This window comes from Chiroxiphia lanceolata, chromosome Z (assembly GCF_009829145.1).
Source record: "Chiroxiphia lanceolata isolate bChiLan1 chromosome Z, bChiLan1.pri, whole genome shotgun sequence".
Lineage (NCBI taxonomy): Eukaryota > Metazoa > Chordata > Aves > Passeriformes > Pipridae > Chiroxiphia > Chiroxiphia lanceolata.
In genome coordinates this window covers 17,660,294-17,680,247 of record NC_045671.1, presented here as the reverse complement: position 1 = coordinate 17,680,247, position 19,954 = coordinate 17,660,294, and the positions used below count along the sequence as shown (strand labels likewise).

The 19,954-nt window shown below is 39.6% G+C and overlaps 1 protein-coding gene across 5 annotated transcripts in view; it reads right to left on the bottom strand.

Annotated features, from left to right (window-relative positions):
* Positions 1–5,546: 5,546 nt before the first annotated feature.
* Positions 5,547–19,954, bottom strand: part of ZSWIM6 (zinc finger SWIM-type containing 6) — a 109,646-nt gene continuing 95,238 nt past the window's right edge. For all 5 annotated transcript variants that reach the window (XM_032674983.1, XM_032674982.1, XM_032674984.1 and 2 more), the window contains 5 exons: positions 18,929–19,064; positions 13,314–13,471; positions 12,628–12,791; positions 10,029–10,110; positions 5,547–8,149 (listed from right to left, as the gene is read on the bottom strand). In XM_032674983.1, coding sequence (XP_032530874.1) covers positions 7,287–8,149; positions 10,029–10,110; positions 12,628–12,791; positions 13,314–13,471; positions 18,929–19,064 — 1,403 coding nt within the window. In that variant the 3' untranslated portion in view covers positions 5,547–7,286. The remainder of the gene's footprint in view (positions 8,150–10,028; positions 10,111–12,627; positions 12,792–13,313; positions 13,472–18,928; positions 19,065–19,954) is intronic.

The following is a 19,954-nucleotide window of genomic DNA, read 5'->3' as shown; positions in this document are numbered from 1 at the left end:
CAACGGCTGTTAAGTTTTACAAATAGCATTTTGCTGGGAAAGCATTTAATGAAATTTTCCCTGTTGCAACCTTAGCCTTCTGAATTGGTTTGGTTGTGCTGCTGAGAATTCCTTAAGATGGCAGATTCTCTGTCTCTGAAGGTTTTTAAGATGAGACTGGATGTGGCACTTAGTGCCATGGTCTAGTAACCACGATGGTAGTGGATCAAGGGTTGGACTTGATGATCTCAGAGGTCTTTTCCAACCCAGCTGATTCTATGATTCTGTGTAGGCAAGATGGCCCAGTCAAGGCCAGGCTTTGTCCCCCTGCATTTTCAGAGGGGATAGAGGCTTCAGGGAATACCATTTGTAATAATGCCTCTGACAAGAACTGAGTTACAATCTGCCTGACTCTTCCCTGTGCACTGGAAAAGCCAAGCAATAAAGAGCATTACAAATAGTTATTGTGCTGTTTAATGCAATGTACGTCATCTGGAAATGAAGGCCACAAACCCCAAATGATTTTTCCTGCCCCTTTACCAGGCAGAATTTGGCAGTCCTTCTCATGCCTGTTGTTCTTATAACTAACAGGCTTCCCAAAAGTGTCTGCCAAGGTTAGCCATGATGTAATTCCAGCAGCTTCACCAGAGGAGTATTTACTCTGTCCTTAATCACCCTAATTTATTTTTCGACTTTCCAGAATCCTTCTATAAACAGTGATTTGCCTTTGATGCCTGAGATGCCAAACCAAGACTTCTCTGTGGTCAGACAAACAACTCCAAGGTCAGAGTGATGGAAAGGCAGACAGTGCTGGTTTTGCAGGCCAGCTGTGGCTGCTGCCTTAGGTCTCACTGAGCTCACCAGCCCCGGTGTAAGCATGACTGAACAGCTCACCATTCTCATTCACTGCTCCACAGCTACTTCCAACACTATGGACTACAGTCACCAAGAACAGCTTCACTGCACTTTTCACATCATCAGACCAAAGAACATCATCTTTCAGGTAAACATTTTCCCAAATACAAAGCCCTTTAAATGCAAAAAGACAAAGGCTATAGAGGAAGAAAAGGAAAGTTAAAACAATGAAATCCATTTGGCACAAAACTCAGTAAAAGATTACTCACTTGGTGGCTCCTGAGGCAGTTCATGATTCTGGTATCTCCTAGTCATAACTTACAGCTCAAAGAGCTGTAAGAATTAGTCATGGCTGGTTTTAGAAATAACTTGTGCTTTGTAGTTAATATATATTAATAGCTTCATCCTATGACCTTGGAATTGTCTGCAAATCAGCATCTGCAGTAATTTTCTTTTTAAAAGAGGTTCTTTTTCTCAGAGAATACAATTCCCTGCTTTTACTAACTGTAGGGATACTGATACTACCTGTAATGACGGATGGAAAACATTTCAGTTGCATGCTACTTGATGCCAACTGCCCAGGGCGTCAGTGAAGGCAAGATTCATTTAGCCTGTGCAGTACAGAGTGCACACTTCTGCATGGAAGGCAAATCATACCAGCCTCTTCCCAGAAATAAAGCTATCTCTGACACTTTGCTGTCTCTCCAATTAGAATCTTACAAAGCTTTTTGTTTCATATTCAACATAGTCTGCCTGTTGCACTGTTGCAAGGCAAAGGTCAAGCAAAACACTTTGTGGTTTGCGATCCTAGTTTCCCCACTTATCCTTGCAAAAAATACATACTTTCAAGGGGGAAAACACTTAAAAGTATGGAAAAATGTTTGTCTCTGAACACTTTAACCAAAACTGCAGAGCAAGAGGATACCTGAGGGTATCGTACTTCTGTGAGACACTGGATCCGAACCTCACTGAATTATTGATATGGGTCGGAACCAACTCACTGTGACTGTGTGTGTGGGGGGAAGGACTGGGCCTAGACCTGCAGGTTACATGGCAGGTTACAAGGGTATGCCTTATTACCTAAGGCTTGCTCAGAACACATAGCCTGCAGCTAAGAGGTCTGGTCTGAGGGCACATGGCAGAGCAGCGAGGCCCTGCAGCCGGGTTGTCACTCAAAGCAGACCTGCCTGGTAGCCTGCCCACACCACACCCCTGGAGCCTGTGACTGTCTACAGCACAACTCACTCTGGCCTGGAAAAGGCACTGGTGGGATATCCTGCCTGGGAGGGAAAACCAAACTGTATAAATTCATGAGACTCCATGTAAATGCTCTCTCTCCTCTCTCCTGCAATCTGCACCATGTGAACCATCAGATCTTGTCAGTAACCATTTTCCCTTTCCTCTCTCTCCTTCTCTCTTTCTTCTCTCTTTCTTCACACTTTAATCTGTTTTCTTCTTTTACTCTTTTCCTTCTCTTGTGGGTAACTTAAAATCAATTAATTGTGTTTTACTAAAACTAGTATATTGAGTGTTTGTAGTGAGTATTTTCTGTGGAATGAGTTTTTATGCGGAGTGTTTTAGTGAAATAGTTTTTCTTGGTTGTATTTTACTCCTGTAAAACCTCTTCCCAAAATATCTTATTTTTCTCACCAAATTAAAAGAATTCCTCTTAGAGAAGAGTGTGTGACTCCTTCTCTGGATGCTAACTTGATGCTAAAAGGAACTATAAGGCTTTTAAAAAGTCTTAAATAAAATGTAACTGCTCTGGGCAGCTTATGACTTAAAATCCAGAGTGTAACAACTTCCCAATTCTGTAAAGGTATCAGCTTTTGGTATCGCCATTTTTCCAAATTATATCCTTCATTAAAACTAGATGAACTCCTAGGACTTTCATTTTTAAAGCAGAAATAGAAGGCTGTATGATTTTTCAGTAAAAAATCAACATTTTAATCAAATTGAAGGCATCGCAGTAAGAAAAATTTATTTTAGTGCAAATTCACTCTAACTACACCTCAGAAAGCAACATTTCCCCTCTGTGTAAGCAGCAGCCCAGTTTTGCTGCACTTGTTACTTGCACCCAGTTATATGAAAATCTGAATTGCTACTAAAGAAAATTAAAAGCTCAAACTAATTGGATAGAATATTACAGAGTGACTTTCACAGGCCTTTGAAAGCCTGTAGCAAGAAACTTTGTATGGCTATACAAAGAAAATGAAGGAACATGGATTTCTATTGAAGAGAAATTTAATAATACAAAGTACTCAATATATTCTATCCTTAAAAGTACAAGGAAGCAAAATTTACCTTTGATAGTAAAAACAGTCCTCCAAAATTTCAATTGTACTGCGAGAGTAGTCGATTAGTCATTCAAAGCACTCATTGCACCTATTAGCAGATGCACTATTCTTGAAAGACCTCTATCTGTTCTACTGGACAACCACAATGAAATATAGTACCAGTCTTGGCATTGCAGCCGCAGCCTCAAAATATTAGTTGCACTCATACAATTCAAAAAATTCCTTGTCATGTACACGCAATCCAGATTTAGCTCCACTGCTGTAACAAAAATGAAAGATTTTATAAGACATGAAGCACTTCAGGTGAAGTGGTTTTGGATTTCAGTCACACCTTGTGAGACTCCCATATGTGCCCTTCTCTTTTTCATGCTGAAAAGCTATGCAGTTCTCTCTCACAGGAAGAAAATGGAAGCTGAAATGAAGAAGTGTTGAAATACTAAAGAGCTAAACAAAGATAATGTAATTTAGGTAAGGAAAATCTCTTTGGTTTCTGTTCTGGCAGAATCAGTAAAGGATACCTGAAAACAAACTTATGGGTAAAAGTCACTTTCTTGGGCTGCAAGACAGTCTCATAATACAGAAATGATATCATCCACTTCAGGACTTCACTTGACTTGCCAGAAGAATGAGGACTGAAAGGTAGCCTATGATATGCAATAATAATATTCAGATCCCATCACTAATGAATAGCAAACCTGGATTTAAAAGAAGTTCTCATTTAAAGCTGAAAACCACTCAAACACTTGGAAGCAATGATAGCAGAGGTATTCAGTTGTTTATCGCAAATATATAGCTCTAAAGAGAAGATAAAGAATTTGAGACATTGTATTCTGGTTAGGATTCCTTATGCTTCCAAATTCATATGCACTGTCAGGAATTATAGAAATATTTGACTGGCTTTCACCAAAAGATCCCTCAGGTTGTTTGTGGTGGGTTTTTTTGTTTTGTTTTGGTTTTGGTTTGGTTTTTGTTTGTTTGTTTGTTTTGTTTTGGCTTTTGTTTGTTTGTTTGTTTTTTGTGGAATCCCATTCCTGGATTCCTCCTACCTCCACAAACCAAAAGCAGTACATATTGAGACAAGTTTACTAGAAAGATTGGCCAAGCCTCTGTTAGTCCTTGAGGGCTTTTAACATGGTGTGAATGGCACTGCGCAGCACCAGTGCAGGCACAGACTTTACTCAGTCATGAAAACAAGCCAAATAAACTTTCATCAGTTCTGAAAGAAAAAGTCACTGTGCCCATCAAAACCAGGTGGCAACCACCAGGACTGTATTTAATTCTAAAGCCTGGTCTTCAAATAGGCTTCAGTTTTGCAACCTACATAATCCACAATATCCTTAATACTGAATTATTTGTAAAACGAAAAAAAACCAAACCACCACCACCACCACCAAAAAGCAACCATGCAAACCCTATTGCAAAATGGAGTGATATTTCCTTACTGTGCCACTGCCTACAATTCATCTAGGACAAAATAACAGAGCAAAAATGTAATGAGAATTTAATACTTGGAATTGAAGTCACAGAAGATATGGAATGATAGAACTATTAGGTCAGGAATCTCAGCTGTTAGTAAGGCTTTGTAAAAGACTCATATTTTACATGACAAGTTGTACAAAGATTCAGACATTTTCCTTCTTAATCTTCCAGTGACACAAGCCTCACTGTCTGAATTCATGGTTACATTGGCATCTCTGATAGCTGCTTGCTGCATACTAATTCTCTTTTCAGCTGAAGACATTAGAAAAAAAAAAAGGAATTGAAGGTGTTTAGGTCATGTAGTCAAATATCAGGTAACACTAAGATGACAAAAATGGTAGTAAAGCAGAAAGCTCTTCTTCAGTTTTCAACCATGTCATATTCCATTATTCTCTGAGGGCTGAAAAATTCACACAACTCTGATGGAGTAAGGGCTCAAAAAAAGCAAAAATATCAGCTATCAGTTGGTGAGCAAGAACTTCATGCTGTGTGGAATGAGCTGCACAACGCAAAATACACAAAAATACTTTAGAAAAGCCAATCCACACAGAAAGAACTGTCCTTGAATATATCTGCAGTACATCTCAACTCTTACAGTCACCCAAATAATCCACTAGTGAAAACACCCCCCCCACACTCAACAATCCTACCAGGGCAATATGTCAAGGCTTACTGTTAGTTGTACAGACAACACATCTTCGGACTCAGGCAGCATTTAGCCCCTCCTGTGAAGCACGAAGTCTTCTTCCACCAGCAGCTGTTAACATTCCAATTCCTCTGCAAATTTTCGAGGAACACAACATTTATTTCCTGGACCTGGTGGTCATATTGCTTACCACCATAATGTACCACAGTTGCAATCTGGGCATTCAAGATCTATGAACTATCTGTAACACAATTCAACTCCAGTAACAGACACCATTAAAGGAGGCAGAATCAACTTTCAAAAAACTAATTTTAATCAAAACAAAAAAATTGTTGATCATTAACAAGTTTATAAAACAGTGATTTAGTTACATAAATAAATTGATATCAGTGTATCAAATCTTAATTACTTTCAACTTCATGAGCGTGTTTACATGAGTGATGAAGTACAACCTTTTTACCTATTATAATAAATAAAATGGAGAGCATGAAATAGTTTTTTAAACAAAAATACCTACAAACATACCTCTAGCATGTTCTCTAATGAAGTGAACAAGAGACACTGGACAACTTTTGCACCAAAACATAAAAACTGCTTTAAAAAGCACAAAGATACAGAACCATCAGCTAAAGTAAAGACACTATACTGTAACCAAAGTTGGTACTTAATAATATAATGAACAGTTTGGTAGTTAGATCTCCAGTTTGGTTATTTTAAAGCATTAAGACAAGGCAAGATAGAAGGCTGCTTTTGTTTGAGTAATTCTAGAGAAAATAAAATATATTAAAAAACCAAACTGAAAAGTAGAACAGTCATACCTACACAACTTTCTGTCCTGCACAAAGTCAAAATACCTATGCAGAATATATATATATAATATATATATATATGTTATTTGTGCACAAAGGTTAGCTTATTATTAGCTCACTGCAAAGGCGTAATGTATCATGTCAATCATTTTGGAAAACGTTTTGCGTCTTGTGTCAAAAAGGATATTCTTAAAGTTTTCTAGGCTAGGAGGCACAAACCCCGATTCTGGCATACTGTATTCTTAATGCTAAGGCTTGCTGCTCTGGCTGTATATTTTTTGTTGTCCCTCTTTACTATAGTGCCTGTTACAAGCATGTGTGTATGTATGTATACATATATATGTATACACAGGTTGTATAAATATATATATATAAAATTTTCCCCATTAGGTATCAGTCCAACCATGCAATCCAAAAGGTGGCTCTGCATAGATGCCCAGCATATAGTTCACCACCTGAGCCAACCCTGAAGCAAGGCGCACTTTAGTCCTTCTGATAGGTTTTTTTTTTGTTTAAAACCAAGCTACTGCAGCTTCAAGTATTTTGCATTACATAGATTTTTTTTATAAATTAGTTAATGTTATATTTTTCAATATTCAGACATATACTATAATATATATACAGTACAATAAATGCTCTCATTCTTTTTTAAATTTTTTTGATAAATCCCTGAGAATGTATGTTGACAGTTGCTAAGTTTCCACATGCACAAGCATTGTGTGCCATGCTTCTGGATGAACAGCACTGCAAAGCCACGTGGTCAGCCTTTTAACTATTAGTATTTCATTTGTTGGTTTGTTTAAATATGCTGAAATGTAAGGATGAGTTACAAAGGAGTAAAGCTGAATCCATTCGAGGTACTTATCACAGGATGGAGGTGTTTTGTTTGGTTTCTAAAGCCATTGCAATATATGTTTGTTTTTGAGGCTGTGAACTTATACAGAAAGAATAGGAGAGCGATGTGGGCTTTTGCCACTTGACAACATATACTCAGTGTAAACCAAACCTTTTTTAACCTCTCTCTCATACAAAACAGAAAAAAAAAAAAATTCAACACACAAACTTTCACAACCTGACAGTTTAGTTTGCAAACTCAATATAACTATACACATATAATACCGGTGTGGCTCTGTTTCTTTAAGTTAAAAAGGATACAAAGGCAGGCTCAAGTAAAAACAAATCACCACTCCCACTCCCAACCCCCTCATTCACACATTTTCATCAACCAAACCGCTCACGAACGAGCATCATCAGTTTCTTTTTGCCTTTGTAGATTTGTTTTAGGTTGTCAATAAACTGTGTAAACTGGATGTGACCATCATGAGCCATTAAGAAGGTCTCTCGTGCCTTGCTGAGGAACTCGATAAACTCACTATAGTGTCGTGGGCTGATGTGAGTGAGACGTGAATGAGTTGTATTAATGTACGCTCCAATTGTGGCATCCAAGAGTTGCCGTAAAGGGGCTTTGTCCAGTGACATGAGCTTACCAGAGTTCCTCCTTCCGTGAAGTCCCACCATGCCAGGAGTGGTCAAAGTACACCGACGCAAAATGTCTGACAGTACTGTTGCACACTTGACGCTTTTGACCACCAGAGGTATTATAGCTGCTAGCTCATTTTTCCCAAGGGAGTGGCTGAGTGCACATGCCCACAGAACGTCATTAATGGCAGGGTGTGTGTCCTGATTGTAACTCAGGTTGAGATGTGTCATGGCCAAAGTGGCCAGCTTGTAGGCCCTCATGGGGTAACCACGGTGCTCCATGTACCGTGCTATAGTAAAAAGCTGCGAGTAGCTCATGCCGGTTGTAGCAGCATCTAGAACGATTTGGTAAGCGGTCTCAAAGGCTATGTGATCCTTTTCACACAGGGTCAGTGCAGAGAGGGCACAGTTTTGAGGATCCTTCATGGCACACTGTAGAGCAAGCGTCCTAGCACTGCTGGCCAGCTTCTCCTGCTGATGGCAGTCCAGATGCAGACGGACAATAGTGCTGTTGGACATCACTGTTGTAGCAACAATACTAGTGGCTTCTGTTGGAGTGAAAAGTGTAAACCAGTTTTGCATGATACTATCCAGTGCATAAACACCTGGGAAGAGAAGAAAGGATCAGCTACAACTGATAAGACCTAGCAGATACAGAGGTACAGCAAGAGATTACACTTGTCGCAAAGTCTAAGAGGGTACCAGTATGTCCCAGCAAGAAAGGGACACGGCATGGCTGGAAAAGGACATTAAAACAAAGACTGTTGTGCAAACTCTGCAATCATTGCAAACTGTAACAATCACCAAAACTCAGAGAATAATGAAAATAGCCTGCAAGACAAGGTTTAATCTCCTGTGTGACAGCTGAGCTGTTTTGCTTGTTATTTAAGACAATTTGGATAAAATGTTTCATTTGGTCTCATCACATCATTCCAAAGAAGCCCTCACACTGCACACAAGAGTAATTGCAACTTCTTTTCTCACTGTACATCTCAAGGTATAGAATGTCCACAAAAGAATGTGAAAAGTATGCAAAATAGCTTAGTACAACACCATGGCATACCCTAGCAGAACTTACTAAACACATCTTAAATCAATCAAATTCATAAGCACTTGAACATCAAGATCCTTATTAGGGAAATACTTTGAATGATATGAACTACTGGATATTAATTGAAATAGGTGTTTTCCTTCATATCACTCTATTTCCCATCAGGTGTGTGTTTAGCAGGGGGAGGAAACAGCGACTGAAGAGTTCCCTAAATGGAACCTTATAGCCAACTAGAGTGCCTTATTATTGCTACAGGCAGTTTAGACACATCTGTGACCCACCTAAACCACACAAAGAGGTCTTAATTTTCTCTCTAAGACTCTGGTGCTTCCTGTGCACCCCTCCACTCATCTGCAACAACTCAGCATAGCCAGATAAGACCTTTTAAATGAGGTATATCTCATTTAAATAGATTCCTAGGTATATCAACTTGATTAAGCCTCATGAGTACCTTGCATGATACTGTAGGTTCTTTATGGGACACTCCTATTAGGATATGTAAACTAATTTAAAGCAATATCAAACCCAGTATTTTATTTGCTGATATGCAACTGCACAAAACAATATTCAGACACTAATACCTGTAAGATAGCCTCAGCAAAAATCATCTTAGCAAAGATATAAAAGCAATAAATACGAGAGCATTGCATGAAAATTTGCAGACACAAACCACTTTCTGGCTAAAAGGCAAGCTCTATTCCCCCATGCTACTGACAACAATAATTTCCCAGTTAAACATAAAGCAAAGGATAAACTAATCCAGAGAATAAGCAGCAGCAATTCTCTTTAGTTCTGAAACTCAAGAATCACCTGTGCAATACAATCCAACTCAGACATATGAAGAAGGAATAAATATGATAGAAATGCATGCTCTCCAGAAATACCTTTACTGACAATTAAACTTGCTCCCTTGCTCCCTTATCGTAAGTACTTATATTGTTCTCATTACCACAGCTGCTAATTTTTGAAAATTTTTTTAACAGCTACACAGCTTTTAATGCACTCATCTTTATTTTCAGATTCTGTATCCTCATCTTGCAGATGTTAAACCACAATACAGAAGCTAAGGGATGCCTCGTGAAGACACATAGGAAATCTATGGCAAAGCCCAGAAATGATCAGAACATGCTGCTGAGAACACTGTTCTCCCACTGCTGTACTGGATATTTTGGGTATTGAGTATTTGTATATGGTACTTGCTATAGGTTATGCACACTCCACCTTATGGGACAAAGAAGTCACACTGCACTACTCAACTACTGCCTCACTTGCTCTGTGCCTAAAAATATCCACTAATCCTTGCCATAATGTGTTCTCACCAGTGGAATTTTACAGATGAACAGAAAGTGAGAGGTATTTGTAGAACCTGGGTGTTGACAAGAAAGATCAAGCACTCTAGGAGTAGCTGACAAGAGAAACATTTCAGAACATACCTACTTCGGTTGCACATGTTACCAACCACCTCACCATTTCCCGCCGTCGCCAATTCAGCGTTGACAGCGTCATCCGCATCACCTGTTAAAACAACACAAACAAAATACAAATTAATCCTGTTGCAAACCAAGGCCCTTTAGGTCCTTAAATGAGGGATTTTAAGTTACACAAACACACTGGAGTTCAAAATGGCAGCCTCTTGTCATCCCCTCTCTGTTCCTTGTTTTTACCTAATAGGTCAAACAATTTGAAAAAATTAGAATAGCATATAGAAAGTAATTCCAACTGCAGATTCTTCAAGGATAGAGGAATACTTATAGCTGAAGTAATGCACTTATATAACCAGGGGGGTGGGACTGACAACCTCTGGTGGGGCAGTGCTGGCCACACCTGCCTAGACAGATGTAATCAGTGGATTTGTACAAAAGCAGATAGCTCTTTTTTGGAAGGTAGCAAGCTTCACATCAAGGACAACGCTGCCTTTTGGTGGGGACGCCTGCCAATCTGTGAACTTGCTGACTCTCCAAGGATGCAGCTTCTGCTACGGGTAATTACAGGCATGCTAGGTTGGTAAGATAACTTTATGGGCAACAGCTGGGTGACTGGGGAGGTCGTGCTGGGGGCTTGTTTCTCTCCTCCTTCCTCTCTTTTGGGTTTGTTCGTTTTGTGGGCCACCTCTTGGTAATAAACATCAATTTTGTTGAGCTTTCAATGGCGTCATGGTTTCAGGCTTCAGTATGATCCAAACCCTCCCTAATACAAGGAGGAGACTGTTTTATTTGTGGAGAAGAAAAAATCCCACCCCACAAAAAAGCCTCCTCCCAAACAACAAAAAACCAATCGATTACCAATTTCTCAAATTATATAATCTCTCCTCCCTCTATACACAGTATATCAGTAATTTTACTGTGATATTACTGTTTGTAGCAATTAAATAAAGTACATAATAGGTCAATCATAGAGCTCTCAATGATCACCTTTACATATTAAAGTCAACAAATGCACTCACAAAACAGCTTGGAGTCAGCCGCATTTGTAAGAGGGTTCTCAACCCATATTCCCTTCCAGTCCTACAGTCACTTGAATGTGGCATGTAGCTTTCTGTCATATTTTTTACTCCTGCCACCTCTTTTAGTCCTATGCTGTAGATATCAGATACCAGATAGTGAATAAATACAACCTAATTACAACTAAGTCAAGGGAAGAGAAAGGGGAATAATCAGTAGGCCACTAGAGACAGTGCTCACACTAAGTTTTTGGCAGGAAAAGCATTACTGTAGAAAACTACACAGCTGGGAGTTACTACCAGAAAAGTGTTATGCATCTTCCTTCTGGAAAGCAAATCTTTAAGATTCTTAAAACACCTTTGGTGAGCTTGGGACAGAGCAGTTGACAAGTTCTACACCAATTTGACTGAAATCCTGGGACTGAGGACAAAGTATGGGTTTATGATACTACTTCCACTATACCTCAATGAAGACATTCTGATGACACTGTCAACCACACAAGAGTATCCATGAATACAGTGACATCCTAAGTGTGCTGTTTCCACTGAATGATACTTGGCGAACGCTTAAGGTGACACACAGGTCAGCTGTAAGGATTTTTCTCTTTCTCATGTAAACAAACATTTAAGGCTGAAACATTCCAGGATGTCAAGAAACAAGCAGATTTCCAAAGTGACCTTGGAAAATATGAAAGGCTAACAAAGTATACAGACCCTCAGGTTTTTGATTAAAGGCTTTGTCTTCTAACAGCCTAGAATAGACAAATAGTACCTTTCTTCAGCATAAGAAGCAACTGGAATAATATCCTTTCCCCAGAAATCTTTGGAGCTTTATTTACTGAAGCCAATGAATAAACGGTTTTCTGATCTTTGCTTTTTCTTTTTAAGAATTCCCTGAAGAGGGATGAAGGTACTTATTTTTGTTGATATGAACCATGTAAACTCCAAGATTTAACAGTGTCAGGAACTATTACTACTGTCTCCTTTTAGCTTACAAAGTCTCTCCTAAGAGCCTGAAAACTGATCTGAGGTTCTTGTACACCTCAAGCTGAGTCAGATGCATCTGACTACACCACAGCTTGTGGAGTATAAGGATTCTGATGATGGAAATGAGAGGGTTGTTGTCAGCACGGTCTGCCTTAGCAACAGGTCATTATGGTTGACCTTGATTTTCAACAAGCACATACCAATCCTCATTTAGGGGAAAGGAAGAGAAGGAATAGTAAGAAACCCCTGAAGGCCACACAGAAAATACAGTGCATTCCTAGAAAGTAGAATAATTTTGCTATCTAGCCAGTCCTATGGCAGAACACATTGCACTGGTTTTCTCTTACCCCTGAACAGAAGACTGCCAGCTCTCTCTTGTGCCTAAATGGTGCAAAGGGGGGCCGTGCAGCTGCCTGGTCTGTGTTTACCAGTACACTGAGCTTTGTGCCAGGAAGCAGAATTTAAAAACACTTCTAGGCAGAGCCCAAAGAGAGTATCCTCTCCTGCGCTTAAAGCTATACCCACCAACACCAATTCCAATTCCTTTCTTCTATTGTAATATAACAACTATATTATTCTACTAACACAACGAACCAGGGAAATACCTGAAGGCCCAGCTCCAGAGAAACTTTCAGAAGAGTGATGTCTGGCAAGCTGTCCATGAGTGTTGCTATTTTAAATGCATCCTGGGCAAGTTTGAAGATGTGTGATGAGGAGTGTATATTTTTCTGGATGGATTCTAACACTGTTTCCAGTCTCTGAACATCACCTGCAAGGTGTAAAAAGAATGACCAAAATAGAACATGATCCCAAAACACCCAGAGATGCATTATAACTGAGCTTGTGATTGCTGTGCACTAGTATGATGTTTCAGTTACACACATCTTGTTTTTAGAAACCTTCCATACTTAAATCACATACAAATGAAAGATATGCACCCCTTTTGTTGCACACAACTCGTCTAGTGTCTGATGGTTTTAGGACCAGAAGTCATTTTGATTTGTGAATTTTAGAAGTCATTTGTTGACTCTTAGGTCTCACAGTCAATGCCACATGTCAGAAAAACAAAAAGCTGTCTCATCAGACTCAAACCAAGGTCATCTAGATACCACCCAGCTAGCTTAACTACTAGAAAATTATGACAGGTTTAAGTCACTTCAGTTTGTTGTTCCCATTTCAAGCTCATGTCAGATTGCAATTTGGATTTCCAAATACTTGTTTTATAATCTGTTTACTCCATGCAATATTAAAAGCATACCTTTAGTTCAGTACATAACTGACAGCAACGTACCTTTGGCTGCTGTCAGCATGGTTGACGCCAGCTCACACTGCTGGGATTCGATGTGACTTAGGGTGAACCAGCGGGGATACCGGTTTGGAACAACAGACGCAAGGTGGTGAGGGCGGGACATGTCTCCTGAAGGACTTGTAGATTCCAGTACCAGCAACCTGAAATATGAGAGAAACCCTCCTTCATTAAAAGACTATTACACTTGGTTACTCATGAGCTAAACTAAAGCAGCAAGAACACTTGGCCTCGTCGAGTGAAACAGAATCATAGAATCAACCAGATTGAAAAAGACCTCTGTGATCAAGTCCAACCCTTGATCCAACACTGCCATGGTTACTAGACCATGACACTAAGTGCCACATCCAGTCTCATTTTAAAAACCTCCAGGGATGGTGAATCCACCATGCCCCTGGGCAGCCCATTCCAACGTCTGATTACTCCCTCCGTAAAAAATTTCTTCCTAATCATCCAACCTAAACTTCCCCTGGCAGGGCTTATGATCATGCCCTCTTGTCCTACTGCTGGTTGCCTGGGAGACCGACACCCACCTATCTACAACCTCCTTTCAGGTAGTTGTAGAGAGTGATGAGGTCTCCCCTGAGCCTCCTCTTCTCCAGCCTCAACAATCCCAGCTCCCTCAGCCTCTCCTCATAGGACTTGTGCTCCAGTCCCTTCACCAGCCTTGTTGCTCCTCTCTTTGGACCTGCTCCAGCACCTCAATATCCTTCCTGAACTGAGGGGCCCAGAACTGGACACAGTACTCCAGGTGTGGCCTCACCAGCACTGAGTGCAGGGCAAGAATCACTTCCCCGGTCCTGCTGAAATGTGCCTTTTCAGTTCCACTAAAAAAACCCAGTACTGGAAAACCACTTCTCTTCTTGGGGAATCTTAATAGTCCATTTGCCAAACTTGCCTATATCAATGGGCAGAAATTCACAGGACAATTAAGCCACTCATTAGCCAAGGCAGAAGAGATTTTCTGCACCATGTATAGAGGTGAAGTTTTAATTCCTACCAGTGTTTCAATCCTTGAACCACAGCCCTCAGGAAGGAAAGTGGAGCATTTCTTGCTCTATTGAGACCTTGTAAATATTTTTCAATATTTGGAACACGCCTTCTTCACTTCCAAATGCTCGAAGTAATAGAGAAAGATATTCAACAAGTCATTTGGATTTCAACAAGTCATTTGGATTTGCAATTAATTCAGACATGAATTATGTCCAAAAGGACATTCTACTTTTCAACTATGACTACTTTTTAAAGTCTTTAAACTTTATCCTACCAACATTTTATAATGTACCAAAATTCGACGTTAGGGTCCCAAACAGCAGCAACAGAGGAAGTTTCCTTCTAAAATCATTATCAGACACTTGTTTTCTAATCCTGAAGCAAAAATTTAATCGAGTATGCATCAATCTACAAGAACTTTATCCAACAAAGAGCATTCATACTTAGAAAATTCAAATTAATGTGTTTATTGTTGACTACTACAATCCAAATGACAACCCACAAAGACTGAACTGATGGTCCCTACAATACACTAGATACAGAAAGTACACCAGATACTCTATAAATGCCAATGCAAAAAGCAGGAGTGAACAAAACTAGGCATTTTTTTTTCAATACAATTAAGTACAGTTTCAGGACATGAACGGTTAATGAGACATCAAATGAGAATAATAAGGCAATGTCCACAAGAAAAGCTTTTCAGTGCTTAGCTTCTTGATGAGGGTTAATATCTGATGTTTGTTTCTACCAGCTTGCATATGCAAGTGATTTTCTAGCAGAAAGTCAGCTGGGAGAACAAAGAGGTTGGATCGCTTCTGTCAAACAAATTGCAACTACTGAACATTGAAAATCCAACGCATTGTGTTTTTCTGTGATAGAATATTTCTTATGGAATAACCTCATTTAAATATAAGTCACAATTTCTTGCAGTTAAATAAATACCTAAGTTACTTAAGCAACTGTCGTGCAGGTCTTTTTTTCTCACAGAAAAACAGATTTAAGTTCCATCAATTTTCTGTAGGTTCCTGAAGCATATGATAGCATATTTAGGAAAAGAATATGATAGTCTATTTAAGAATTCACTGAGAAAGGTAATTTTGAATACATGGGAAGGCATCTAGCAGGTACAAAAAAATACAACACAACATATAAATACCTATCAGCAGGCTATATTACATTTTCAGACAGATGTATGTGCATGCTAATATGAAAAAAACCCAAACCCTTCCTTTTTTACTCTTGTACTGAGTCAAGTCTATTCCCTAGTACCACTAAGATACCTCTACATATGTAAGAATAAAACACATATAAACTCTTCAGCTGATTTTTTCCAAGTATAGAGTGAGGTTGCAGGGAGAGATGTTTTATAAGACGGTTTCAGCAAACAGTAAAATCCCAACTACCTAATGAAAAAAGGGATTATTAGGTTATGTATAACAGTAAATAGAAAAAGAGCATGAAAGAAGGAGTCTGTTTTGGGGAAATCTTTTGTTACTTTGAATTTCACTGCCAGCTTCTGTGCTCTTTTGCTGTGAAAAGAAGTGTTGTTGTGAATTGGTAGCTTTCATGTAATTATGGCAAGATTAGGGAACATCAGAAAAGCACAAAGAGATTTAGCATTCTTGACTTTTTTTTCTGCCTTGGAACATCAATTATTTAGTGAGGTTTTAGCAAAGCTACCTTGTGATTAAACATCACCGTTAAAATCTGGCTCCCAAAGCCTGGGTGAAATTCAGGCTTAACAAGGGATCAGCCAAACTAAGCCAAATATTCAAGTTCAGATTCCAAGTGAGCAGCCAACTAGGTCACTGCAGATCCACATTTACCAAGGCTCTGCTCCATATGTTTCAGTGCTGCAAGCAGAGAACTGTAGACAGAAGTGACCATCGAGGATAGGACAAACCTGTCCTTTCAGACCTGAGGTGCACACATGAGAGAGGCTTTGCGGTATCAGTTTCCACTGATTTCAAACTGAACATTCCACACACTGAAACAGGACTCAAAAAATTAAACAGCAACAGGTGTTTTTGAATACAGAGAGATTAAACACTCCAGAGCTGCTAACGTGGATCATTGACCCATGCAGACTTGTGTGCAGATTGACACTAAACACTGGAGAACCAATTAGCTGGGGTCTTGGGAAGTTAACTTCTTTAATAAAACTTGAAGTGAGAAAAGAAACATGCTTCACTTCTAAAAGCATGAACAGCTGGAGAGATTTCTATGCAGCACCTTTAGTAATTTCCGCACAAGATTTCTGTCCTTGCCACAGCCATTTCCTCCCTGTCACGGAAGAAAAGATGCTCAAGTTTTCATCTTCTGACTACTCAACCACTCAGCCATGAGACAGACACTCAATCTTCATGTTTTATTCTTGCTCCCTTGAGGCAGTATTATGTTACTTTTTCATTTGGTTTGTATTGGGAGTCCTTTATGCACTGAACTAACAGTGGTGAGAATGGAAAGAGTAATCAACTTTCCTCAGGAGAATTTGAGAAGTGTGGAGGAAAGCAGACAGACATGGAATAGGAAGTGTCCAAATCTGCCATCACCACAGTTCAAGACAGAAGTCCACATTTTTGAAGACTGCCAAATATCAAGCTACAAAAAGACTGATTACTGCATAGGGCTGAACTTTCATCTATCTTATAAAGTTATGACAAAAGGGCTATGGAGAACAGCCCTGATTGCACTGATGTCTCCTGTGATTTTACCAGATGGACACTGACAACTCGTTCTTATACTGGTCTATTTGAAGAGTAACTTCTTTGGCTGAGATGACAGCTTCACAGCAAAAGAGCGCTGGAGCTACCCAGGACTAACTGAAGATGTCATCAGCTGGACCTTTCAGTGTCTCGCTAGTTTTTCTAGTTGAGAAAGGAAACTTTCAAAAAAGAAGTTTTCAGTTATAACTGGTTTCTGGGGAAAGCCCAAATCCTTATTCAAAAGGACCAGCACAAGGCTGTCACGTTTACTGAAGTGTTCAGTGCACTAAGCAAAGCTGCTGATGGATGTCTATTCTACTCTTGCAGCATCGTTTCAATAGTTTAGTTTAAGGAGGAAAACACCACACAATCTCTGAGAAACATTTTAAGGTAGCAACTGAAAATAAATACAAATTATAAAATAATTAACCTTTTTTTCTTACCCCCCCTCCCCCAAACACAACCAAACTAACGAAAAAATGATTCAAAAAACCCCCCAGTTACTACATTTGGTACTATCTTCCTGATCTGATATAACCAGTTTTTGATGCACCTACCTTGAGATAAAAGAAGAGGAGCATACCTAGATGGCCCAGGTAGCTTTCTGATCACACATTTGACTATTCTCAATAGCAATCAGTAATGTACTTTTGTCTTCTTAATTTATTTCCTAAAATGCTAATCATAACCAACAAATATCCGAGGTCACTCTTCCTATTTTTTAGACTCTTTCTCATAACATCCATTATTAGGCTGTCTTGGAGGCAGGAAAATACCCAACAGGCTATGCAGACCTTCGGCCTGACCTGACAGCAGCTGTGTTTTGTTCTTATGCACGGCCTCCCACTTAGTCCTTTGAATACAGAATTATTTTCTCCCTATTTAGCTTTTTGGAGGAAGTAGCTGCAGAATAAATACCTCCAAACCATACAGGCAGAAACTATTTGTTGAACCTAATACTACTTATGTGGATGGCATGTCCTTGAATCACTGTGCAATCAAGCCTGGTAATAATGACCAGGAAAACTCAACATGTTTTCTTTTTTAAATTCTAGGACTTGATTGCTCTTATTATTAAGTTGTGGCTATTCTTTGTCAACCATCAACTACTAGGTTCTTGACAGAGACCAGACAATTCAGATGGAACTGGTTTCTTCCCTGCATTCTATGTGGACAATGGATTTATTGCTGATCATTTAGGTCCTTGAAATCTCATTCAGAAGGCTTCTCTTAGACACCATTACCAATCTGGTCCACCTTGAGGTAGAGCCAGCACATACTGAGTACTCCCTGAGAAACATCTTTTTCCTGATTACTGAAGACAAATGTAATGCAAACCAGACATTTTGTTGTCATTGGATATACTCCATTTAAATCCCAACATTCACCCAGAAGAGGGCAAGCACAAAAAAAATGTACAGGCTTAGACCACACCATATGGGTTCAAGTCTATCACTGAGAGTTAAGTTATAAAGAAGGCCAATGAAACAAATAGTCCTACTGAACAGGCTGAGCAGCAGATGATCCTGAGACTTCTGGTGAAATGCCTCTTTCCTCATTTCCTGATACCAATACCATCATAAACGTAAAACCATGGGGGTGAGAAAACACATATGCTAAAGTGGTTGTATAACACAAAATCTCTGCTCCAAGAGTGGGATTCTAGAAGGATTTGTGACAGGAAATCCTGTTTTACAGGTGTAAATAAACACTAACAGTACATTTACAAATTATTATACTGTAGTTACTACAGACACCAATTACTTTTATAGATGACAGAACCAAAATAATTTGTCCTTGAAGGGAAGAATGAGAAAAACAGATTAGGTCTTGATTACCAAGCCTTTTCACCTTTCCCATCCACTACTGGATGCTCTTTCTGGACAATCTGTGAGTACATACCGCATGGCTCTCAGTGCAGTTTTGTATGCCAATTCAGCATCATGAGGTAGGAGAGAGGTGAAGAGATACTTGGCAAATGTGTGCATTGGAACGCTCTCTCGATGGATGACTTCACCTAAACCACTATATGGTCCACCTGCAGAAAAGAGGAACAGAATGTCAGTCTTTACATACTGCAAAAACCCAGCTTCTGGACCTTTAAAAGCATTCTCTACACCTTCAGTTAGAACTGGTATCCAAAGAGAGAGTTTGCTTTAAAAAGCTAAAGTTATATTGCTATTTTCAGTGAAATATATAAATTCAATGTATGTTAAATACCATGGTTATATGGTTATATATGGTTATTTATGGTTATATACCATAAATACCTTTGAGAAAACAAGACAGACTACAAATTGTATAGTATTAGGCACACTACTAGTGCTCGTACGAATGACAGAATGGTTACAGTGCACCACAAGGCTAATTCAGCAGCCTGTGGTATGCATAAGTAGAGAGTCACAGTCCCAGCTTTGCCTCCTCATTGTGCGCTTCAATCCCTATGTGCCCCATTAATGTGTGACTGCTTTATCACAAATTCACCAAGAAAAAAAAGACTGACTACAGTAGAAACATATCTTTAATTAAAGTTCCATGACCAATCACCATAGCAGCACCCTATTCCTCAAATATCTCACTTGACATCAAGCATTTAAATAACTGTTTGGTCTGGACTTGGTCAAGTTGTGACCCAAGTCCTGTATCCTGCCCTTGGATCACAACAACCCCAGGCAGTGCTACAGGCTTGGGGAAGAGTAACTGGAAAGCTGCCCAGTGGAAAAGGATCTGGAGATGCTGGTCAACAGTAGCTGAACATGAGCCAGCAGTGTGCCCAGGTGGCCAAGGAGGCCAGTGGCATTCTGACTTGGCCAGCAGGACCAGGGCAGTGATTGTCCCCCCGTACTGGCTACTGGTGAGGATGCACCTCAAGTCCTGTGTCCAGTTCTGGGCTCCTCACTACAAGACATTGAGGTGCTGGTGAAGGGC